This window comes from Apaloderma vittatum, unplaced genomic scaffold (genome assembly GCF_000703405.1).
Source record: "Apaloderma vittatum isolate BGI_N311 unplaced genomic scaffold, ASM70340v1 scaffold21257, whole genome shotgun sequence".
NCBI lineage: Eukaryota > Metazoa > Chordata > Aves > Trogoniformes > Trogonidae > Apaloderma > Apaloderma vittatum.
In genome coordinates, this window is record NW_009726994.1 from 353 (window position 1) to 24,415 (window position 24,063).

The 24,063-nt window shown below is 53.2% G+C and overlaps 1 protein-coding gene across 1 annotated transcript in view; it reads left to right on the forward strand.

The window, feature by feature from the left end:
- Positions 1-14,606: 14,606 nt before the first annotated feature.
- The window catches only part of LOC104277007 (lysine-specific demethylase 2A-like), a gene marked incomplete at its 3' end in the record, with an annotated part of 11,472 nt that continues 2,015 nt past the window's right edge, over positions 14,607-24,063 (forward strand). Inside the window, exons 1-8 of the mRNA XM_009873511.1 lie at positions 14,607-14,736; positions 15,823-15,901; positions 17,191-17,237; positions 17,624-17,802; positions 18,905-19,011; positions 19,603-19,696; positions 22,017-22,170; positions 23,748-23,863. Of these exons, the coding sequence (XP_009871813.1) occupies positions 14,607-14,736; positions 15,823-15,901; positions 17,191-17,237; positions 17,624-17,802; positions 18,905-19,011; positions 19,603-19,696; positions 22,017-22,170; positions 23,748-23,863 (906 nt within the window). The remainder of the gene's footprint in view (positions 14,737-15,822; positions 15,902-17,190; positions 17,238-17,623; positions 17,803-18,904; positions 19,012-19,602; positions 19,697-22,016; positions 22,171-23,747; positions 23,864-24,063) is intronic.

A 24,063-nucleotide genomic window follows, 5' to 3' on the forward strand; every position in this document is an offset into this window, starting at 1 on the left:
CGGAGACCCGCTGCTCATGTCGTGTTACAGAACAGCTGGTAAAGTCATTTACCCGAGGTCATGCCTAAAGTTAGAATGGGAGCGTTAAGAAGTTGAGGTGGGCTCGTCCGCTGCGTTCACGCGGCGGTTTGGGATCCAGTCTCAGAACGAGCAAAGAAATGAGGGGTGTAGGCGTCTCCTGTCTGCCTGCCCTTCTTCACTGTTTCCCTTCTGCCTTCAAAGGAGGAAGAGGAGGAAGACAGCAGTCCTGGAGTGTCCTTCTCGCTCTCTTCAGAAGAGTCGGAGATGGAGCCCGAGGAAGAAAGGATTCGTTACAGCCAAAGACTGGTCAGTATTGGCCTGACCGATCGGGTTCTGTCCTTGTTGTGTCGCGACTGAAGAACAAAAAGGCTCAAGTCCAGACAACCCAAGAAAATGGTGCGGTGGATCCGCACCAGAGGTGTTCTCTCAGCTGGCAGAGGGTTAGGTGGCTTCGTGGGTCCTGTTCGTTGTCACACAGGTTTTTGTGATGAACTGCGCTTGGCTCCTGGACTCTGGAAGAGGGGAGGGTTGGGAGCTGAGTCTGGGTAAAGATGCTTTTGCGAAGCCGCTGGATAGAAATATGAAAAGAGCGTCGGTGTGAGTTCTGGCACGGCAGGTTTTTCTCCGTGTGTTTGTAAGAAGCGGAGAAGCTGAGAGTGCGTTACCCTCACGTCGGCCTGGACTTGATCTGAGCGCGCTACGAAATCTGAGAAAACCAGCTTGAGCTTCAAGCTCAAGTTTGCTCGTGCCGGCGCACACGTGCCTGCAGCTTCTCCCGGTGTTCTCTTGCGGAGGGAGCCGTTCCAAAAATTGGATCCTGGTTAGGTCCCGTGAGGAGCTCCCGCTCATCCCGCGATTGCGCCGCGGTTCAGGGCATGGAGCCTGGTGGTGTGCGTGTTGGGCTGTGAGCGTTCTGAGGGGATGTTCCCGGAGATGCCGGGGGAAGGAGGGAAGCTGCTGGATCTCCCGTGGGGGCCGTTTCACATCGTCTTGAAGGGGTTGTAAACCCCCTCACGCCGGGAAGGGCGAGCGTCAGCTCGGTGGTAGCTGAAGCTCCTCTCTGATTCACAGCAGTACGTGTACCCTCACCTTCAAGGTGCTGCCTGTAAAGGTAAATCCTTATCCTTTAATACTCTGAAATCATTTCGGCGCGAGGCAGCTTTGCCCTCGAGAGCGGGCAGTTCCAGCCATGAGCAGGGGGCTGGGGAGCAGCAGCCGACACATTCTGTAGGGTCAGAAATCCTCTAGTAAGGGTAGACATGGTTATTCCAGCCCCTGTGGGAGGAGGATGCTGCATACCTCAGTCCAAACCCCTGGTTTGCTGAAGATGGGCTCTTTCCCAGATGCTGCTCGGTGTCTTTTGCACGTTTACTTTTTGCAGAGTGGGTTCTCATGCTGCATGATTTGGCAATAGACATCTAGACTTTTATACTCAGCTGCCTCAGGAACCCGGAGTGACTCTGATTTAAAGTGGTTTTTAATCTTTTTCTTTTTTGTTCTTTTTGCGGCAAGCATGCTTACAAAAAAAATCTAAACCATGATACATCTGTGGGCCCTCCAGGATAACTTGTTTTCCCCAAGTGGACGCTTCCATTCCAAAAGCAACAGTTCCACCTCGTCCCGACACGGTGCTGGTTTGACTGGGGAGTGCCGTGTCTCCAACCAGCGGTCGGGATGGCAGGATAGCTTCTGTCGGAGGCAACGCCAGCTTCAGGTTTTTTGGTTAAACCGTGCTCTTTAACTGAGAGGGAATAACCCAGGATGGCTGGATAAATCGTGGCAGGTGAAGGGGACGAGCGGCCGGAAACTTAACGGCTTGGAAAACGCTTAGAATCTCACCAATAAAAATCATCAGGAAGAGTTGCTTTCCCAGCAGAGGTGACTCCAGCAGCACGTGCTGAGCTGGACGAGCAGCCACGCGCCGCTGAGCTCCCTGCTTAAGGGGCTTGGGGAGGCACATGGGCGGCGAGCAGAGGATGAGGCTCACCCGGGTTTCTGCGGCCTCGGGTGCGTGTTGTCTCCGCTGACCTGCAGCCGAGAGGAGGAGGCATGACCCCTGGGCGGGAGGTGAGGCTTAGTTCGTGCCTCCTGCGTTGCTTTTCTTGGGAACTCCCGGCTCGCTGATGTTCTCTCGCTGCTCCCTTGTTGAAGGACCTTTAAAAGATGTTTGGTGGGATTTTTCGAGGTGCACGCTTTGTAACATGGGGAGCGGTTCTCTTAGCTGGTGTTTCTGGCTCTTGCAGAACAAGGTCTCACGAGTGAGTTATCCAGGAAGACAAAAGTGCTGAATATGACTTATTTGAATATCCTACTCCTACGTATGCCTTGGTCTTGGGAGTTGGGTTTAATTTGCCTACATTAAAAGTTCTAGGTAGGGAGACAGGTAGTTGGTAGAACAGGATGTTTCTGCTGCTGTAGCAGTGTTTCTTTTGTAGGACTGGGGGTCAGTGTGGGTGTGATAGCAAAAGAACAAACATTTTTAAAAATAAACTAATTAAATCTAAGTGTGACAATAGTCCGAACAGCCAACAACCTCGTCTGGAATAGTTTAGCTGAATGAATTGCCTGGGCAATTGGCAGGGTTTGAGGTGGCAAAAGCAGCTTTCCTGGGTAATTACACCAACAGCATCTTTTAACTGACAGTTTCCATCACTATGTAGAAGACGTCTGGAGCATTTTGGGCTATTTTATTTAGGGAGAGATACTGTAACCTTTGTCTGGCTCAAGAAAAACCTGATCTACCTATATATTTTCCGAGTGAATTCGTCGGTATTGGTGAAAGATCTGGATTCTGAGGAGAACGTGGCCTCTCGTTTGGTTGTGGCTGCGCTCCTGCAAGAATTCTCTGCTGGTTCACACTTCCCTGCGTAGTTGAACGACGCGTGAGGGGCATTGCAGCGCTCTGGCTGTGATTCCTTCCTAGCTCAGGCTCTACATCCGTGACTCCTGAGATTGTGAAGGCCTGGGTGAGTTGGTTCTGGACATGGGAGGGTCTTGTGATACAAATAGGTCGTGGAAGGAGCTGTGGCCCAGCAAACGCTGGGAGGCTGGTGCAGCTCGAGGAAGGCACCAGTGGGGAGAGCGCCCACAGCAGCAGGTGAAGGAACATCCGTGTTCTTCACCCAGAGGTTGTGCTGGGCCTCACCGCACCACAAGCAGTGGAGGATGGGGCTCCATGGAGTAGTTTTCTCCTAACTCTGCGTACGTATTTCTGCTCCTCAGCATCCGCTCAGGGGATGGATTGAGGTGCTGGCTCTCTAAGCTGTAGGTGTGTGTTTTGCAGGGAGCTGAAACGCTCTGTTGTGTCCTGCACCCCAAGTGACAGCCCAGCCCTGGCACTAACAAGGCGATGGTCCCGCTCCGAGGCTTGGATGTCTTCTGCTGGCTCTCACTGGGTCGCACCCAGCCCGTGTCACGCCGAGGTGTCGGGCTGAGGGCGTGCTGGCACCTCGAGCTGGGCTCCTTAAAGGCAGGAGCAGCATGAGTAGCTTTGCTGGGGACTAACAGCTCTGGAGAAAAAGAATTTCAGTGGGTTTGGTGCTGCAGTGCTCAAGTTCTCTGCCTGGTTCGGGCTGTTGAGTTTCCGGTACGTTTTCTGCCTTGGCGCTCACCAGGATGGATCCCCGGGAGGTGACCTGAGACTGAGGAGAAACTATTGCACACGCGTAACTCGAATTTTTGCGGTAGGGTTAGGTTTGTGTAGATCGGCGGGGAAGGAATTTACTGGTGGTGCTCTGGAGCTGTTCAGCAAACTGGGAGGTGGAAAAAAAGATAATTCACCTCTGGAACCTGCTGCTGGAGGGATTGTTTGACCCAACGCTCCCTGGTGTCTGCCTCCCTGGCGCAGCACTGGGTGCTGAGGAGGGGTTTCACTCTTATTCCAGTCTTCACCTCACACAAAACCACTTCACCCATCTGGATTTGTGGATGCAGGGCTGATGTCTGCTCGTCCTTCTGCAAGGGAGTCAGTGAGTATTTCTGGGTGCTGGAAGCAGGAGGAAATCTCCCCTTCTGCCTGCTCCAGAGCTAATTTTGCCATCACCCTCAGGATAAACCCTGCCGGTCGTGGTCTCTCAGCTGCTGTCAAGTCAGCAGTGTGTGTCTCGGGGTGTGGTTGCAGTTGAGGGTTGCTGCTGTGGCAGAGCTGGTTTTCTCCCTCCCTCTGTTAGTGCCTCTGAGCTCTCTGTGCTGCTTCGGGAAATCGTGGATCGTGTCCTGGATGAAAATTGGCGGCGGTGGGAGCTAGAATATAATCCCAAACCTGATGAGGCTGTGGGTCTGAGCTGGGGTGGGGTAAGAACCTCTTAAACTGGCTCTGCTGCCGCAGAGAGCCTGCGGTGGGGCTGCACCCTCCCTCGGGGCGACAGGTGCTCTCTGGCACAGCTCCTGCTGTAGGGATCGTGATGCCTTTCGTTGGGCTGTTGGTGATTTTGGTGACCCGTCTGGAGGGAAACGGGCTGGCGGAGGAGGTGACCCGCTCGCTGAGTGATCCGGATGCTGGAGCATCCAGGAGATGGAGGGGGAGGCAGTGAAATGCCAGCTCTCCTGTCGCTCGGGGCAGTCCGTGTCCTGCCTCAGAACTACCCTACCCTGCCCTCTGGTCAGATCCCAACATGAAATCTGAGAGGAGGCCTCAGCTTGTCCCTACCAGTCCAAAAACCGAGGCCTCTCCTGTAAACAGCAGTTAGCAAACCTGTCCTTACACGTCGGTGTCCACGCTATCCCCTGGGCGAGGGTTCACATGAGCTTCACGGCGCGTGGAGTCATCCAGAGATGACTGAGGGGTGAGAGCTGAGGGGTGAAGCTCAGGGAAAGGTTTCTCTTGCAGTCTTACGTGCTGAGGGGTGGGGTGGTACCACCTCAGGTGAGCACTGCCCGTGCCCGAGGGATGGCCAGGCTGGCTCTGACGGGTGCCCAGAGTCACCACGGCTTTAACCTTGGGGTTTTTAAGTTGTTGGTATCGATGGCACCGAACCCTTTCTGCAGGATGAGGTGATGGCAAATGCAGGACACAACCCATAGCGCCCAGAAAGTTCTTTCATGTGACACTCGTGACAAAGTTCTAGCCTTTGGCTGGCTGGGCAGCCCCTGTCTGGCCAAACCTCGCTGGTCTGCTGGCCGCACCCCAATTTTTCGGTCTAGACGGGATCTGTGCAAGTGTGGTAATTAATCTCTCCCACATGCCTCTGCCTTAAACTGAGGGCGCTACAAATGAGTCATTCCAAATGACCCAGGTGTAATAATTGAGTTGTAAATAATTTAAGGACTGTCCAGATTTGATCTAGGCAGCTCGTTGGTGGGAGCTAGCAGCGACTGAAGGCTATTGCTTGGAAAGCTTTCGAAATCTGAGTGTTTAGATCCTGCAAGAGCGTGCCTGTGCCTGGCAGAAAACATCCTTGAAACCAACCTGATGGTGTTCCTCAGCAGCAGAGAGCGACACCGAAGGTAAATATCTCTGCTGCTTTCTTGCTGTCCCAAGCCTGGCGGCGTCTTGAGCACAACCTGGAAGCTGCAGTGAGCGAGCAGGAGCACCTGAAGTTCCTTCTGAGTTACCAAACAATGTCTGCAAGTTGCATCAATGTCTCCTGCTAATAAGCAGGTTTTCACAGGGTTATCCCAGCTGGGGGTGACACTAACACGTTAGGAGAGCAGCCCCCGTGCCCTCAGTACCTTTTTGTCGTTGGCTAATGATGTCAGGGGCCACCCAGACAGCAGTCTGCAGGTCACTGGCTGGTTTTGAGGGAGAAATACTGCATGTGAGAGAAGCAGTGGTACGCTCTGAAGGTGGAAAAACCAGGTGGTGTGTGCTGACACTGTCCTCTGGAAATGTGTGAGGGAGAGCAGCTCCTTGTCTTCAGGGTGAGATGCCTTGTGCTGCTGATGACAGAAGAGTTTTACTTACTCTGGAGGAGGGGACAAGCTCTGAGCAGGTAGCCTGAGCTCTGGAAAGCTCCATTTGTTGCTAGAGTTGTCTTGAATTAGTTCACAGACTTTCTTAGAGAATGCCCTGCCTGCTTTTATTTGGGTTGAAGAGGTTAAAGGCGAGTGGAAGAGGTAGAAGGTGAGGAGGAACCTGGCGCATTGTGCTGAAACGCTGCGTGTTGGGTTGGCTCGGCCGGATTTTGGTGGCGTCGTAACTGAGCAGATCTTCCTTGCTGGGTGCCCTGCCTGTTCTTGGCCCTGGTGGAGGGAGAGATGACAGCGGAGAAGGATCTTGCTTGGTTGCTTTGGGAAAAGGAGACGAGCCAAGTGGAGGAGCAAACCTCATGGTAGGATGATTAGATATCAAAGATAAGAAGCTGTCAAAAGCTTGTGTCTCGGAACTGGACGTGTTGTCTCCAGTTGGATTGGAGGACCGGGGAGCTCGGTTAAGTTTGATGTCTGTGGGGTTAGGACAAACCTGCGCAAAGCCCTCCCACTGGGAGGGAGCGGTGGACTGGCTTAGGGCCCGCTTTGGAAAACAGGATGTGCCCGTTTCAGCTGAAGCTGAGGAGCTGTTTGTGACCGCCCGCGCGCAAACGCATCATCAGCGAGCCCGTCGATAAAATCTGAAGCCGGCGTCGTAGCTCTGTCTTCTCTCTTGGATGGTTTCAAGCGAGTGGAGCTGCAGATCAAACTCTTTGCTGTACAAGTGCTCGTGCTGGTCTCATTCCTTTTGTGGGAGGGCTTGGGGTGTGTGTCGGTCTCTCGGGGGCTGCAGGGACCTTTGGTGATGTTCTTCCCTTTCTGCCGTGGTCTGAACTCCCTGTGCGTCCCACCTTCAGGTACCTGCAGGTCTCTTTGCTGATCCTTCCTGGTCACCTCTTTTCCCAGCTGCTGGGACTCAGGTGAGGAAGCTCCGTAGCTGTCCCCTCGAGATGATCCCGATAAACTTGGTGACCTTGTGATTCCATGATGAGGGGAGAGGAGATGGATCTTTCCTCTCTCTTTCTGCTCCTCCATGCTTGTGCATCTCTGTTGCTGTAGAAACAGTACTGGTAATAAAACAGTGTGAGCTGCCTGTCCAGGGACTGGGAGTCGCTGTGGAAGTTCCAGAACTTGAAGCAGAGGAGGTTTGGGGCTGGGATCTGCCCCGGGTTTGCAGGGTGGTGAGAAGCTGATGGGTTTATACTTGTGCACTAAGTCCGACGGGGAAACGTGCTCTCCATGGCACTTCCACTCAAGTCAGGTGCCTGGAGGGCTGTGGATCTGGGTGACACCCTCACTGCCAGAAGAGCTGGGCCTGGTTTGGGTGTGTGAGCGAGCTGGTGCGGGACGGAACGGGCAATTTTTACCACCGACAACTAGAACGGGTCGTATCAGCAGTGAGCGGAGCGGTACTTGCCTCCCTACACCACTAACTGCTTTTTGTCTTTCCCTGGATCTTACATCTTTAGCTGTCACACTTTATGCTAGAAAAGTTTTAATAAAGCTGCCCCTGCGCCCTTTTATATCAAGGAAGAGGCTCCGGGGCATGATCCGTGGTTTTTCGTTAGCGCTGCTCCTCAAGCTTGGGAACCGACGGTGGAATCGCACTGTTGCTCCTTCGTCCTGACAGAGTTTGGGAGAAGAGGGGAGCTGGGGGAAGGATCAGGATGTTGCTTGATAGAACCATTCTCTAGAGAAGCAGATCCTGACTGAGTGAGGCAGATTCCCTCTACGAGCGAGATATGTGAAGGGGGCGAGGGGATAGACTTTTTTTAGCGTTGCCTCTTACCTTGCCTGACTCTTCACGAGACGCAGGGTGAGGGGAGGAGAGAGGCAGCGCCGCAGAACTTGGAGAGACAGCGAAGCGAGTGCTGGAGGAACAACCGGGAAATGTAAGAGCTGAAAAGCCAGTATTTAAAAAATAAAAATAAGAGGCTGGCTTGCTGTTCAGCTTGCTGTTCCCCCTTGCTCCCCTGTGTACCCCTGGCTTTCAGGAGCTGTAATCTTGAGATGGAGCTGAGGCAGCTGGAAGTGGAAAGAAGAGGACTGGCAACGTGAGATCCTTTAGGGTTAGACTGCCTTGATGCCTCAAATTTGCTTGTGCGTAGATATTTCCACACATCACTGGGCTCCTGAGTCCCTTTGTCCCATTTGGAGCAGGGAAGGGGCAAGTACTGGGATTCTCGTGGAGCAAAGTGGGTGGGAGTGCGTGCGGGGATGGTGTAACAGCGCAGAGAAGGGCGGAAATGCCCTTCCTAGGAGATGGTTTCCCAGCGGTGCTGGGTTGTTTTCCGTCTGGGAATTAAGTGTGTGTAGTTTTCAAACCTGCCTTTTTCAGAGAGATTTGCTCTGCCAGGGTGCTCCGTTGAGCCTGTATGAGGCTGAGGACACCCTGGCAGAGAAAAGACTCTGCACGGTAGGTTTTTAACGTGGATTTCTTCTGGTTTGGAAGGGCTGGGAGGTGATTAAAGGAGTTTGGATGATTTGGTGGTCCTTTAGGAGCTTCCTTAAGCTCTCATAGAATCCAGGCAGGTTTTGTCCAGGTACCAGAGTGGGTGCAGGCAGCCTGAGGGCTACTAGTGCCATAAAATTTGGCTGGGACGGTGGCTGCACGTGAAATACGCTGCAGGTGACTGGTGGGAGAAGCCATGTCCTTTCCAAGGAAGTGTTTCCTTGTTGGGACCGTTGCCAGGCTTGCCCATCTGCGATCTCATCGAGCGCTTTCCTCCGTCTTGTGGTTTTGCAGCCGGGGCTGGTCAGTGTGTGGTTTAGCATCAGCTGCTGAAGTTCTCCTTGGTGCAGTCTCCCCACCTGCCTCTTCCAGCTTTGCTCCGATTCCCCGATTGCTCCTTTGCGTACGTCCAAACATGTAACCCAAAAGCAGGAACCGAAGCCATCTCCTCGCTCATCCTGAAACGCTGCCAGCCCTGCTCGTGATGGGAATCCCTCCTGGAGCTGTGAAGCTTGGAAAGGCTCCAGTTCTGCCTTAGATCCTGTTCACTCCTCAGCTTGGGCCTTGGAGTCTGCCTTTGTCCAAGACCGTGCAACCCGGGGTACGTGAGTTCTGCTCCGCAGGTCTTGAGAGAGACAAGGAGATGATGAGGGGCGCTTCACCTGGGTTAGTTTTTGGGTTCCTCTTGTGAAACCAGGCAGCAAAAGAGTTGGTTTAGTTTGGCTGCCTTGCCCAGATAGTCGTTGCTGGCGGATAGGGCACGCAGAGCTGCGAAAATGAGCTCCATGGGAGCCCGTCCCAGTGCTGGGCTGGCCTCCAGGCTTGCCCTGAGGCAGATACAGCTGCTGACAGGTTATCCTGGATCTCCTGCTCGGGGAATTTTCTCTTCAGATCCTCCTGTGGTGCCACAATCTAGCGAGGATCAGGGAGCCCAAGCCCACTTTATTGATTGCCTCTGGGGCACTTGCAGTTGTCGGGCAAAGCAACTGGCTCTGCAGAGCCAAAACGTTACCAGAGGGACTTGGGCCCCTTTGGTCCCCTGAGGGAGGTTCACTTATCGCTTCCCACGCTTGGGAGGAAGAGGAGCCAGGGATTGCCTTTGCCTCGTGCCTTCCCAGACAAGCAGGACCCTTTCCCACCCATCGAAGAGATCTCATGAGAAGGTGAATTCCTGAACGGAGGCGAGCTGAGCTTTTGGGTTATTTACCGATTTGGGTGCATTTGGACAAAGTAACCATGCGAAGGGATGGGTGGCTGGGAGGCAAGCGGCTCTGGAAACAGAGCAGGCGAAGGGGAGGAGGAAAAATAAGGGGTGCTCTGCTCTCCTGATGTAGAAGGAGTTGCCGCACAGCGGGAAGAGGCTTCCTGGGCGCTGGGAGACGGAGATGTTGGAGGATTTGGGTGGGAAGGGCAGGAGACGGGACGGGAAGTGACTGAAATACTGTGGGGTTTGGTGGTTTCGCTCTGTAAATACGTGAGGCCCTCTCAGCGAAAGGACAGCTTGTTCGGTTTTGGTTTGGTTTGTTGTTTTTTTTTTTCCCCCTTTTTTTTAAATGTGACCTTGTACTTGTTCTTCTCTCCAAAAAGCGGTCCACAGGAAACTAGTCTTCTGGTTCTCCTCGGCTGTCTCTCGGTTCCTTCGCCGTTAGAGGTAGCTGCGCTCCACCGAGGCACCGCCTGCCCGTGGAGAGAAGTGTCCAGGGAAGGATTTTGAAGAATAATACCATGGAGCTACTCGAGGCCCTGGGAGAGAAGGAGGCTGCAGGTGAAAGGATCAGGATAGAAGGGATAGAGCTGTCTGCAGGGTTAATATTCACATTTCCTGCATTAAGTGAATGGTAGCCAAGAGGGCCAGCAAGAAATGGGTGGCTTTCTTAGATGAGAATTGCTGGATAGTTGGTGGAGGAGGAATAAACTGCCTTTATCTTGACCCTGCTTGACACAGAGAGAAAGGCTTTGGACTGCTTATCACTTCTTCCTTAGTCAAACTCTGGTCAGGATGAGATCCTAACACAGATCACAAAGCCGGGGGGAAAAAAAAAGGCACAATATTTAAATATGGCTGAGGTTGTCCAAGCTCCATCTGGGACTGGAGCGACCGTGGTTTGTGTAACTGAGCTGTGAGAAAGCTGCAAACTCCAGGAAGGGAGAAAACTCCTCTGCAGAGATTTGCCCCAAGTCCCAGCAGATGCTGCCTCTCCTAAAACAGGCGTTTGGAAGTGCAGGAGCCTTTTCCTTCCTCTTGTCTGCTCTGCGCGCGCTGAAATATGGTTGAGTTTTTTTTCTCTCCCCACCCTCCCAAGACAACAATGACATGAAAGCGCCGCGGTCCCGCGCGAGGCGTTGTATAACCCCTGGGAGCTCTTTGTATTGTGGCAGCGCTTCTGGGTCCCCAACCACGACTGGGTTCCCATTCTCCTCCATACTGGGCACATTAGGAAGCCAAACTCTTCCCTGCCCAGAGGACCGAGCCGAGCTGATCTGGCTGCGAGCACGGGGAGGGTTTTGTGGCTGATGCTTTGCCGATGACAGGAGCGTGAGGCTTTGGAATTTGCTCGGCTGGAGGAGATGTTCCGCTGCCTTCTGTGCGCTGCATCTCCACTGCGAAGGGATTCGAGTGGAAGGTGGTGCCACCCCTTTCTCGGCGTTTGGTGCGGCTGTGCTGCGAGCGAGGAAAAGAGTCGGCACGTGGGGGTGGATGGAGCTGGAGTCAGGTGAAGTTTGTGTCGGTGCTAAGGGCTGGTGACGTGGCATCTCCCAAAACACGGGTTGCTTTTCGTCGGTGATAAAGCCTCCAAGTTTGTTACTGAGCGACCGGATCGTTTATTGCGAAAAATGCCTCATGTGGCCGCGTCTCCTCCAGAAGAAAATCTTGGTGGGAGCTGTCAGAGCGGGTCAGAACTCGGGGTGTGGCTGCAGCGGTCTTGGCCTGCGGGAGGTACTGAGGGTGCTTGTTCAACCGTCCTGTAGTTACACTTAAACCACGTAAAACTTCTGCGTGTGGTACTGTCTTCCCCATCCTGGCAGTAGCTGTGGAAGGAGGAACAAACCAGCTAATTCCACCGGGATAAAGGAGCCAGACATGAAATTCTCCACGAGGTGACGGCAGAGGAGGGGTTTTCCTGGTTATTTACCTGCACGGTTTGGGCTGTACCTCACTACTTCATTTTTCAGGCCACCGCTGTCCTTGTCAGCTGGCCTGTGCTGGTTTTTACTGGGAGAAATGTCTGCTGGGAACGGGGCTGCGGCCGGGCATCACGCCTCTGGCCGGAGCTGCGGTCCAGCCCCGGTAACCCAAGGCGTGAGGATCGTAGTCAAATGCGACACGCTTGAATTTCAGCCCAGTGCGATAAGCCCTGTTGTGTAGCTTAACTGGGAGCCCTGAAATACTGTTTATGCTTCCAGCCTGGAAGCCAAATGGGAATTATTAAGAGGCTGGTTTGGATATAGCCTCTTCTTGCCAGCATTTAGCATGCCAGCCCTTTTTCATCTTGTGAGGTTTGTACCCGGCGATGGCAAGAGAGCCCCTTTGCCTCCAAACCTGCCAACTAAAAGTGTGTTTGGAGCAAAGGAGCAGGTAAAAAATGCAGACCACTGCCTGGTCCTGCAGTGTGCTGCCACCCACTTGGTCCCAAAGCAGGGAAGACCCTCTTTTGGGGTCTCCCAGAAGACCTCGTGAGCTCCAAGTTGTGTTTCCTTGGCACGTGGGTCCGTATAACCTCAGCCTTGCGCGCCTTCACACGGCACAGAATTGATTTGAAACGCTTCCTAGGTGGGAACTGGGGTTGTTGCAGCACATGGGGCTGTTTGGGCTTCCCTCCCTTGCCTCCAGCCGAGGTGAGGAAGGGTCTGTGGATGTAGGTGGAGCTGGAATTGGCGATGGGGGGAAGATGCGGGTGCTCTGGCACCCGGAGGTGTATCCTGTGCTGCCTGGGGGGCTCAGCCACGTCTCCCATGGGTTAACAGGAGGTGGTTGTGCAGCTTCCTCCCCCCTCAAAGGTGGGGCCAGCTTGGCTCCTCCTGCCCAGAGCCCCTCCAGGGCTAACAGCAGCACCCCTGCTCCGTCCCTGTGGCCATGTCCTGCTCCATCCCTCCCAAGAAGCTGTTCTGGATCGTTTCAGGCCACCGGCACGGAGGTGAGACGTGAGGCTTTGCGGTGGGGAGAGGGTTGTGGATGGAGGAGAGAGGCTCCGGTCCTGCCGGGGAGCTGGAAGCCTGGCCCAGCCCCAGTTGGCTACTGGGTGTCAGCAGAAGCACTGGTGCCGGATTGAAAAACCCCCAAAACTCTGGATTTTTTCAGCAAAAGCTGAACATGAGGCTGACTCTCATGTGTCCTGTACAGGTCAGCACCCCCTTATTTTAAAACTGAGCATCACGCAGCGTTAACCAGTGTGGTGATTTATTTACTTGTTTTAAAGGAAAGGGCTTTCTAAGCTGGGCTTATCCTCCTGGTAATACCTCTCCATCTCTAACTTCAAGTTTTGGTGTTTCTCCTTGAAAGAGCTTTTCTCAGTTTAAAGAGTTTGGGTGTTTCAGCCCCTGGATTTGTGCCAGGAGCAGTTTGACGCGTGGCCCCGGCGCTGCGGTGTGAACGGTTCAGCCCTTGCTGTGTGAAATTCAAAGTGTTTCCCAGGAATATGTCATTTGACTTCTGCTGGTGGCACCTCCATTGACTTTTTTTTTTTATTTTTTTAATGCGTGGTAGTGCAAGTTTGTTCGTAAAAGCCTGTAAATAAAGCGAGTTTTATCTTTGTATCGTTTAAAAGTAGGAAAAAAAAAAAAGTGGTGCTGCTCGCTGTCCTTGTTTAGTAGCTTAAGGCAAAGGATGACAAACACCAAAAAGCCTTTCCCAGAAACCCAAAAGCCTTTCCCAGATTGTTCAGTCATCAGGACCCCTGGAGAAGATCGGTTTGGTCTTTAGGTTCATTCCAGCCTTGCAAATGAGGTGTTTGTGTCCCCACCTCCCCTTGTGTTGAGGTTTCTAAAGCAAAATGAACGAGGTGTTAACGGCAGGGAGAGATAAGCAGCTCTGCCCTCCTGAAACTACTTGTGAATCCTTCTTGAAAATGTGAGGGTGAAGTTTTTACCTTGAGGGGAGGACAAGTCCCTTTTTGCCACATGCTCCCGCCCTGGTTGAATTGGTTTTTAAAAAATACCTTTACAGCAGTAAAAGGGGTGCGATGGGCTGGGGGATGCTGGTGGGTGGGGGGTTAATGGGAAGGTGAGGGAGGCTGGGCAGGGCTGCTCGGGGCAAAAGAAACCCTCAAGGGCTGTAACCACTCAAGGGCTTTAGTCACCAAAAGGTGCCCAGATGTGACAGTAGCTGGGACAAGTCACCTCCTGCCCCGTCGCTCAGCCCTAGCCGCCTGCTGGCGAAGGTTTTATCGCTGGAGCGTCGCTTATCGAGGGATAATTCGGACCAGGTTGGCTTTTATCTGGGGGGATTTAGGGAGCGTTCCCATGGCCGGGCTCGGGAGGGGTGGCTGGCAGCTGGGGACAGTAATTTCTTCCAGATCCAGCTGTGCTAGGAGAGGATGTCTGTCAGGAACCCCAGTGCAGACGTACTCAGGAGACCCTCGAAGAAAAGGGTTACTTCCCTCCCCTCACCTTGTTACTCCACACAAAACAGGGGAATAAATCAACTTTTGTGTACAAGTGTAGCCAAAGATGAAAACTTGAGAGTGGTCTTCAGCCCTCTCTTTCTCGCTTGGTGTTCTGGCAGGGGGTTAAATTCACAAGTGCTTTTACCACCAGTGCAGAGAAATACCGATGCACCTCTAAAAATGGGGAAACTGGGTCTTTTTTTTTTTCACTGCCCCAGTTATACCGAACTGTCTCCCCTCCTCCCATGTTTGTGTGTTAGCACTCATTAGGAGTGAATTATCCGTTTGCCTTGCACAAAACTGTTGGTTGTAGGAGGAGCAAATCTGATATTTCAGCAGCGGGTTTTGGATCCAGGACAAGATATTACCCAAAAAGATCTTCTGCTGGCGTGTCTCTCTTGAAAACTGACTGCTTTTTGAGCAAGACACCCAGTGGGAAGTATAACTCGGTAATAAAAGGTCTCTCCTCTGGGAACAGAAGCGTGTGGGTGCTGCAGGAGGCCAAGGCTCCCCAAAAGCCCTGGCTGAGCTGAGTCGGGATGAGGCTCTGGGAATTGAGCTGCTTGTTCCTCTTGGCCCATAACTCTTCCCTCCTTTCTCTGTCCTCTCCTCAGCGTGGCACGATGAGGCGGCGTTACGAGGACGACGGCATCTCCGACGACGAGATCGAAGGGAAGAGGACGTTTGACCTCGAGGAGAAGCTGTCCACCAACAAGTTTAACTCCACCTTCGTGGTCTTCATGGAAGGCAAAGGTTTGTCTTGGGGGTGCTCGGCTGCTGTGGTTGGCCGCTCCTGCAGCGAGGCGTCGTGTGCGAGGTGACCTTCCCCCGAGCCCTTCTTCGAAAGCCAACAGCGCTCTTGTGCATCTGACTACACCCAAAGCCTCCCTGGCTGCCAGCTCGAAGGGCGGTTACGAGGCGATTGTGGCGTTAATGAAATCCTTTCCTGCTGTCCTGCTTTTTGCTGCCTCTTGCTTTCCATCCTTCTGTAAAGTTAGAAAGAAACATCCTCTGCTTTGCACCCGTTCTGCGTTTTTCCTCTGTTGCAAAACCGCTTTCCTTTTGCAGAGCGGGCATGGGGGGACGTTTTTGCGCCACCGTGTCTCTGGAGGGTTGATTCAAGTCTGGTTCAAGCCCTTGGGCCAGGGGAGCTGGTAACAAGGAGCTTGTGTAGGGGAAAAGCCGCTCAATCTGGAGAGCAACGAGCCGGTCCGCAGCCCTGCGGGCTTGCCAGGACACGTGGCAGCCAGGAACGAGAGGGTTCACCTCGGTCAGCACCTGTAATTGCAGCCACGTGTCTATGAGATACTTAATTCAAAGACGATGCGGGATCTCTCCTCTTCCTTTCACCGCCCGTGCGGCTCGGTGGGGTGTCTTTTCATCGTGTGGTCAGTGCAAGACTCGGGAGGGTTTACCGGGAGGGAGGAGCATTTCTTCAAGGTATCTCTTGCTCGGCCGTGAGCTTCTTAAGGAAGTTGAGGACCAAAACTCATGCTGTTCCCCTCTCTGGGGAAGCCTGTTGGAGCAAACTCCCCCCTCCCTAGGGGCCCTGTCTGAGGTTTGTTGCAGCGCACACCGTGCTGCTCACAGAAGTGCGGCAGAGGAGTTCCAGGATCCCCAAAAGGGGTGTAGAAATAATGAGGATTCCTTTCTCTGGCTCGCCTTGCCACAACGATACGAGGGTCTTAACTGCACAGGGGCCTGAACAACCTGATCTGAGTCTAAAAAGTCAGAGTGCTGTGAGCAGGTTTGGCCTAGAGATCTCCAGAGATGCTTTTTCTAACCTTGGTTTATCTATGGTCTCCTAACACCTTCCCTCTTCTCGTCTCCCCCCACCAGACTTCACAGTTGAATACATCCAGCGGGGCGGCCTGAGAGACCCTCTCATCTTCAGGAGCTCGGATGGCTTGGGGATAAAGTAAGTGTTTAGGGGAACGGCGTGGCTGGATCTCTTGAACCCGATTTCTTGCTTCTCTCCGCATCGTGTGGGATCTGGTCGTGGTAGCTGTGCTCTGCCGAGCTGGTGTGAGCGTGTCCCGTCCGTGCCGTTCCTTACGTGCAGTGAGAAATATCTTCCACCTCAGTTACTCTGTTCTTACCAGTCTGTTTGGACTGAATTGGCTGCAGGTGATCACAATTCAACCAAATGTCTGGAAAGTCCCGCGGCTGCTCTGATGCAACATCTGGCTGGGTTTCTTTCCTTGTAATATTGGCAGCTATTGCCAGAGATTCAAGCAATTTGTAGTATTTCTGGCATTTTCCAGAATTCCAACCCGATTTTACCCGACGTGGTTACTTCTAAACTGCCATCTGTCTCTCTAAGTCAGTTAAGATTTACAGGTTTGGGTGTAAAGCTGTGCTGGTGCAAGACAGCGCACCGTTTTATTTGTGTAAATACACTGTGGGATGGTAGATGTAGTTTTAAGGCAAGTAATGCTGCATCCAGGCGTTAGAGCTGTCTTTTTTTTTTTACAAAATTAAAAGAAAAAAAATAAAAATCATCTGATCTCGTGTTTCTGGGTCAGAGTTTTTTGGTTTTGATGAATGTGAAAGTTAGATCGGCCCTGAGAAACTTTTGTCAGAGCAAATATCTCTTAACTTCCCCCGCTGGCTGTGAATACACGGGCAGCGCCTCATCCCGCGGTGAGCGGGATCGGAAATTGCGCCGGGCTCAGTTTGAACTGCTGGCTCGCTCGGGAAGGCAGAGATTTGATACTGAGGATTAAGCTGTGGGCAAAACTGGATTTCTCCTCAGCTTTTTGGTTATTTCTCTGGGTCCTGAACTGCTTGAACGGCTGCCCGCCCGTTCCGCCTGCGACAGCGGTGTTTGTACAGAGCGGCACGCCAGGACAAACAGGGAGAGTGGTTACGCTGGGTCAGGGACTGCTCTGGGCATATCAGTCTTGAAAACGAGAGCTCAAGGCCTGCTTGTTTGTTTGCCAGAAGCCACCAAACGCCGGCTCACGCTCTAGAGATGGGCTGTCCTCTTCCCAAATCTCCTTCCCCAGCCAGAAGTTGGGCCAGGGGGTTCAACCCCCGTATTTGGCCCATGCCGATGCCCCCAGAGATGTAGTTTGCGTGATCTTCGCCAAGAGGCAAAAAGAAGTAACATCTTCAGGGGTTTGTAGTGACTGGGGTTACAGGTGGGGAGGGTCTGCAAGCGGAAGCACTTCATGATTTTTTTTTAGCAAGGTGTTTGTCCTGCAGGATGCCAGACCCGGATTTCAGCGTGAATGATGTGCGGCTGTGTGTCGGTAAGCGCCCGGGGACCGCCGTGTGCCTCTCTTCTGCCCTGGGGAAAATGGGGAGAGTCGTCAGGTTTTGCTCTGGTTTTGTGGCTCCCCTGGTGTGGAGCTGGTTGAAGCTGAGCTGTCCTTAGCTGGTAGATCACAACTCTTACCTTCTTGAGTCAGGTTTGACCTTAAGCAGCTTCTATTTTGGTGTGGGTATGGAAAGAGATGAAGTTCTGGGAGAGGCCAAGTCACCACGCTTGGGTGGGTCCTTTGAGGAAGGATCTCGTGCCTCCTGGAGTGTCTCTTCTGGGTGGTCCATCGCGTGCAGGGGATGGTTCCAGTGACATCAGGGGATGGTTCCAGTGACATCAGGGGATGGTTCCAGTGACATCTGTCTCTTCTGGCAGGGAGCCGACGGATGGTGGACGTCATGGACGTGAACACGCAGAGGGACATCGAGATGTCCATGGCGCAGTGGGCGCGCTACTACGAAACGCCGGAGGCCGAGCGGGAGAAACTTTACAATGTCATCAGCCTGGAGTTCAGCCACACCAAACTGGAGAACTTGGTGCAGAGACCCGCTACGGTGAGTGTGGCTCTTCCTTCTGTAGGAATGTCCTTTCCTTTGTGCTTCTGGTCCCCTGTAGGCAAGGTGCAGGCCAGCACGTGAACGCGGGTGGCGAGGGGCTGCTCATACGGCGCATGGGCTCAGCCAGGGATGTCACTGCTGCGCTCTGGAAGCTGCTGGAGCTCATCCTGTGTCTGACCTGGACCTTATCTGCTATAGCTGGTCTCCTAGTCAGGTTGGAGCTGCCCAACCTGCGCATCCCTCAGCTCTAGTGACCACGCTCAAGTCCCTGGCTAGAGGTCAAGCTATGTGGTTTCCTTCGTGTTTGGAAACCTTGGTCCCTGTAGGGCAGCCACCCCGAGTTCAGCCGGGACTCTGGAGAGTTTTGCGCCGTGGCAGGGGGGGTTTCTGGTGCAAAATCTCTTGAGCGCCCGGGAGGTCAAGGCTGGAGGCCTGTTGGAAGGGAGGCAGGAGGGAAAATGAGTTGCCCTTACCGAAGAGTTGAAGGTGGGATGGATGGGGTGAACGTCCTGGATTCCTTCTGCGGTCGGTGGAGCAGAAGGGGCAACTCTGCAGGGCCATTCACTTCTCTTCGTTAACTGTAGAGGGAGCCTGGACATCTCTGCCTGTCCTGAAGCTCATCAGACTGAATCCCACCCTAATGGATGCTCCCCAAGCACGTTTTCCATAAGCCCAGTGCACAGCAGTCCCTGCCTGGCCCCTCAGGAGAAGACCAGCGTCCCAGGGACCTCGCTGTGGTGTTTGTTGCTTGCGTGAGCTCGGAGGCTCGCGGTACAGCCCCTGGCATCGCAGGACCGGCATCCCAAAGGGAATATTGCAACCATCCAGCTGACACCAGCAGGGCTTCCCTCCCTTCCTTGGTCCCATTGTGGGTGGGTGCTCCATGAGCTGGGCTGGCTGCGGTCTGTGCACAGCACTGTGCTCCCTTGGTGGTCCCCATGCAACCCTGCCCCTCAGAGGTGCCCAGCCAGATGTGAGCTGTGGGCTTTCCAAGCAGGCATAAAAGAATTTGAGCTTCCAGGACGCCCTTGGGGGTAACAAAAGGGAATTACTGTGCCCCTTTCACCTCTACTCACATCTTCCCACCTTTCTGCTGTAGGTGGATTTGATTGACTGGGTCGATAACATGTGGCCCAGACACCTGAAGGAGAGTCAGACAGAGTCTACGAACGCTATCCTGGAGATGCAGTACCCAAAGGTGCAGAAGTAAGTGACTTCTTGAGCTGTTCCAGCTGTGGCAGGTACCAAAGGGGCTCCTGCAAGAAAACTGCCTGAGGGAGAAGCAGTTTGAGGAGAAGTGGGAGGAAGAGTCTCCCTGTTTGTTTGGGCAGGTCGCACTTGTAAAGGGGCTGCAGTCAGTTATTTAAGCCTCCGTGTGGAAGGATGGTCCTGTGGCTTCTAGGAGCTCGCTGTATTTTGGGGAAACTCTGGGTGCTCCTCACCTCGAGCCATCTGGAGTCAGTTGAGCTGCTCGACGCTGCCCATCCTGCCCCGCAGGCCAGACCTGCAGCGAGGGGGTTTCTGGAGCTGCCGCTGCGTCAGGATGGAAGCTCTTCTCTTGCCTTGCCTGGGCTAGAGCTTTTTGCGGAGATGTGATGTCAATGCAGAGTGAGCTCTCCTGCAAACCACCACCTCCCTGCAGCTCCAAGTGCTTAGCACTGCTGGAATTGGCTTCTGGCACCGCTCTGAGCCACCAGCCTGCGTTTGGGCATCCCATTCCCTCCGAATCTGTTTTATCTGCTCTAAAATGTGGATCACTGCTCGTTTTCACCTTGTCGTCACCTTATTTTCCACCAGGTACTGCCTGATGAGTGTCAAGGGCTGCTACACAGATTTCCACGTGGACTTCGGTGGGACTTCGGTGTGGTACCACATCCACCGAGGGGGAAAGGTAGGAGGATGGTCCCTGTTGGGAAAGCTACAGATGCTTTAAGAGAGTAGCTTTTAGGCTATTCTCTTGTCAATCCTTGAAGATGCAGGTCCCAGAACTGAAGTCTTTCCACCTTCAACTCATTTATCTGTGGTTCTTTGAAGTGGTTCAGCCCCTCAGAGGTCCACCAGGCACGGGCTGAAAAAACTGTGCTTATAAAAGCCTTTTAAAAGGCTCAGTGACATAGAGTAGAATAATCCAGTTCATCCAGTGCCTTGGCCTTCTGATAGATCATCTGGCTACGTGGCTGATCACCTCTTGCTGGGCACACTGGGAACAGCAGCAAGGGGGAGAAAGGTAATTAATGATGAATGGGAGCCTCTCCTAAAGCTGAGCTGTTTTAAATAGCCAACAGATGTGTGAAAGGTCACCTTAAAACATCAAGTGACTTCGAAAACAGAAGCATTTGAACCGAAGGCTGGTGACAGGTCTTTGCTACAAAGCCCTTGAATGGTTTCTGGTGAGCACCGAAGCCGTGTCAGATCTGAGCTGCTTGTCTGGAGTCACTTCCTGGAGCTGGGCTCAGCCCAGGATATGAAAACTGAACCCCAAGCTCTGTCGAGTTTGAGTTTATCTGGTTACAGACTTCGTTTGAGCACAGTGTTTGTCCCCTCATGGGTGGCTTCCAGTTGTAGTGGTGCAGGGATTTCCCTGTGCCAGGCATCCGTCACCCCAGCTGTGCGCTGTGCCGGCGCTCGGCTTGGAAGAAATCCACCTGGAAAGGGGCTCTGGGAAGGTGCCAGTCCTCTGCTTGCCCTCAGGAAGGTTGGCTTGTACCTTTTGCTCCCCTTATGGGTGAGGCTGTTGTCTTTGTTCCCTTAACTTTCAGAAAACAGATTTCTAACACTTGAGGTGCTGTATCGCCGAAGGGGACAGCTAGTACTCGAACAATCGAGTCGGACGCCTTCGCTAACGCTTTTGCTGCTGCTCTTGAGAGCACAGTTGTGTCCAGACCGTGACACGTAGTCAACGTGAAGTTCTTGCTTGGAAAACGCTCCCCTCTGACTGCCATTGAGCGAATGTGCCTGTGTTGGGGGTCTCAGTCTGTGCTTTACGACTGTCACGGCAGGGAAATGCTCGGTGTGAGCAGCAGGAGGAGGGAGGTGATGGTGCCCCTGTACTCGGCACTCGTGAGACTTCACCTCGAGTCCTGTGTCCAGTTTTGGTCACCACAGCACAAGAAGGACATGGAGGTGCTGGAGCGGGTGCAGAGAAGGGCAACAAGGCTGGTGAGAGGTCTGGAAAACATGACCTGTGAAGAGCGGCTGAGGGAGCTGGGTTTGTTTAGTCTGGAGAAGAGGGGGCTGAGAGGAGACCTTCTTGCCCTCTACAACTACCTCAAAGGAGGCTGGAGTGAGGCTGGTGCTGGTCTCTTCTCTCTAATTACTAATGACAGGACAAGGGGAAATGGCCTCAAGTTGCGTCAGGGTAAGTTTCGATTGGATATTGGGAGGAAGTTCTTTCCTGAACGAGTGGTGAGGCACTGGAACAGGCTGCCCAGGGAGGTGGTGGAGTCACCAACCCTGGAGGTGTTTAAAAAACAAGTAGATCTGGCACTTGAGGCTGTGGTGTAGTGGCTGGGTGTGCTGAGATGAAGGTTGGACTAGATGATCTTCAGAGGTCCCTTCCAACCCCTGACATTCTGTGATTCTGTGTTCAAGTTTGGAGGTTTTTTTGCTCGCTGCAGTTGTCAGCTCTTACTGTAGTTAAGGAAACTTTGCACTGCTGTCCAGGGAGGGCGGCAATGCAGGTGGATTTGTCGTAGTAGGTTTGAACTGATGCGGTTGGAGCAGTGAAATCTGCTGGTAGCTCGGTTTAGTAGTATTAGAAAAAGCTAACATGGAGGAAAATATCCTGTAGGCTGGGATTGCTTGCCACCTGCGTCGCGCGGAGCCAGGCTGGTGCAAATCTCTAGTTCAGTTGTTGTAGCTCTTCCTGACGTGGCAGAAACATGCAGGGAGAGATCTCCTTTGCCTCTACTACTTCAGTGTCTTTAGGCTCTTTATGTCTTGCTGCTGGTGTAAATAATATCTTGCAGAGGATCCCAAGCTTGGGCTGCTCAGGGCGAGGAAGACCTTGGGCAGCGGCTCGTCCTCTCAAAGGGGGCGGCAGTTTGGGTCACTTTACTGGAATTTCTGCAGATCTGCATCCACTGTGGGTAGGGAGAGGAAGAGATTTAGATGTGTGGAGAGGGAGTGGGGCAGGTCTGGAAGAAGCAGGGGGTAGTCGGTAGCTGTTAATTATGTGATGACTTACCTACCTGTGTTGTCTTTATTTGCAGATCTTCTGGCTGATCCCTCCTACGCCCCAGAACCTGGAGCTCTATGAAAACTGGCTTCTCTCAGGGAAGCAGGGAGACATTTTTCTTGGGGATAGAGTGTCAGAGTGCCAGCGCATCGAGCTCAAGCAGGGCTACACATTTGTCATCCCCTCAGGTACTGCAAAGTGGGCGCATCTCGGCCTTTGCCGGGGTTGTGGCGAGACTCTGAAACTCCTGGGACAGGAGCGAAATGGGAACAGGCAGGATTTAGCTTCCTCTCTCATGAGTGACTGGGAGAGGGAGGTGTGATGTGGCTCAGTCCTCTTGCTTGCCAGCTCCCAAACCGTGCCTGTTGTGGCACCACGGCTTCAGCCCAAGCGATGGGAAAGCTGTGGCCGCCTCGCATCGCGCTCGATCAGTTATTAAAAGAGGATTTCCCAGAGCCCATCTCTTGTGAAATCTCTGCAGAGTTATGTTCAGATTGTGAAGCAAGGAAGGGGAAGCCAGTGTGTGAGTTTTAAGGAACGAGGTGACTGCTCTGGACGCGAGGAAAGACAATGGAACAGTCTGGATGAAACATGTGCAGTGGAACATGTCCTGGAGATAGGAGAACTGGAAAGCGTGTAGCTAGAAGCAGATATTGGAGAACGCTGAAAGCCAGTAGGGAGCTGGGAAGCAGTAACATGGAGAGACGTGCAGGTAACTGCTTTGCAGAGGGCTTGGGCAAGAAGGTTTTGAGGTTGGGAGTGGGAACGCTCTCAAAGAATTAAGAGAAATCTTTATGCTGACGTGGTTTAACAAACAGGCCGAAGAGACGAGACGGATGAAAAAGCTGCTCAGGTCGGTTGTTGGCAAAGGCTGGCTCGCAGCTGGTTAGAACCTGGGTGGGATGTCTGTAAAATGTCGTGCTTGCCCTAGGGAATATTCCCTCGTAAGGAGGAAGATCATTGGGCCCCTTTGAAGGCTTCTGATAAAAATTTTGTCTGTAGGACTCGGGTATTGAAGGCTGCTCTAAGCTGCTGTTTCATCCCCAGCAGCAGTGCAGGGATAAGCTGTGTCGTAGCTTGCAGTGGCACCAGGAAGAGAAAATACCAAGGATTGCACAAGTTACTCGTTGGAGTCTCGTCATCGCAACTGACACTTCTTTTGAATAGAGCGGCCTTGCCTTGAGGAAGCTCATGCTGGAATTCCCAAAACATTGGGCTGGTCCAGATTGCTGAGCTTTGGAGATAACAAAGCTGGAACTTGAGTTGCTCTGAGGGGTTTTTCAATTGTTGAGCGGATCTTGGAAGATTGTTTTCCTTCTTGCTGGATTTCTTAGGCCTAACACAAGTAGGAAGCAACTTTGCAGAGATGCCAGGATGACCAAAACCTTTGGACAGGAGGTGGATACTGGCGCATGTGCCACCGTGGGAGAGTGTGAGGCCACGTCTGTAAGGCAGCAGTGTCTGTCCCCAAAGAGCTGGGGCTGTATGGTCCCGTTGTAGCCCTCCCTGCTGCTGCTGAGGTGGTCTGACATGAGAGGGGTCAATAAACAGTCCCATGTTTGCAGCTCACCTGGATCCTGGCTAAGGGTTCAACTTTCAGGATGGACTTAAGTGAGAAGGTGAAGGTTTTGCAGGTGCGACAGCGCTGCTCTGAGAAGCACAGTTCGTAAGAGATAGCAAAGGGATTGAATTAGTGGGGCCTGTCGTTTGCGAGACCTCAGCCTCCTCCTCAGAAGGATTCTTCAAACTCTGCTTTCTCTCCAAGGTTGGATCCACGCTGTGTACACTCCCATGGACACGCTGGTTTTCGGAGGCAACTTCTTACACAGCTTCAACATCCCTATGCAGCTCCGCATCTACAGCATCGAAGACCGCACGCGGGTAAGGGCCTGCGGGAGAGCTGGGAGGAACGTGGCCTCCCGGGGTGGTGGGGAGCAGCCCAGAGCGATGCTGTGCAGGCCAGGAAGTCGAGTCTCACCCCGTGACAGGTTGCTTGAGCACCTGGCCTCTCCGAAGCAGTTTGGGGTGCTGCAGCAGGCAGGACCTGGGGGTTAGCGCTCAGAAACCATCACCCAGAGCAG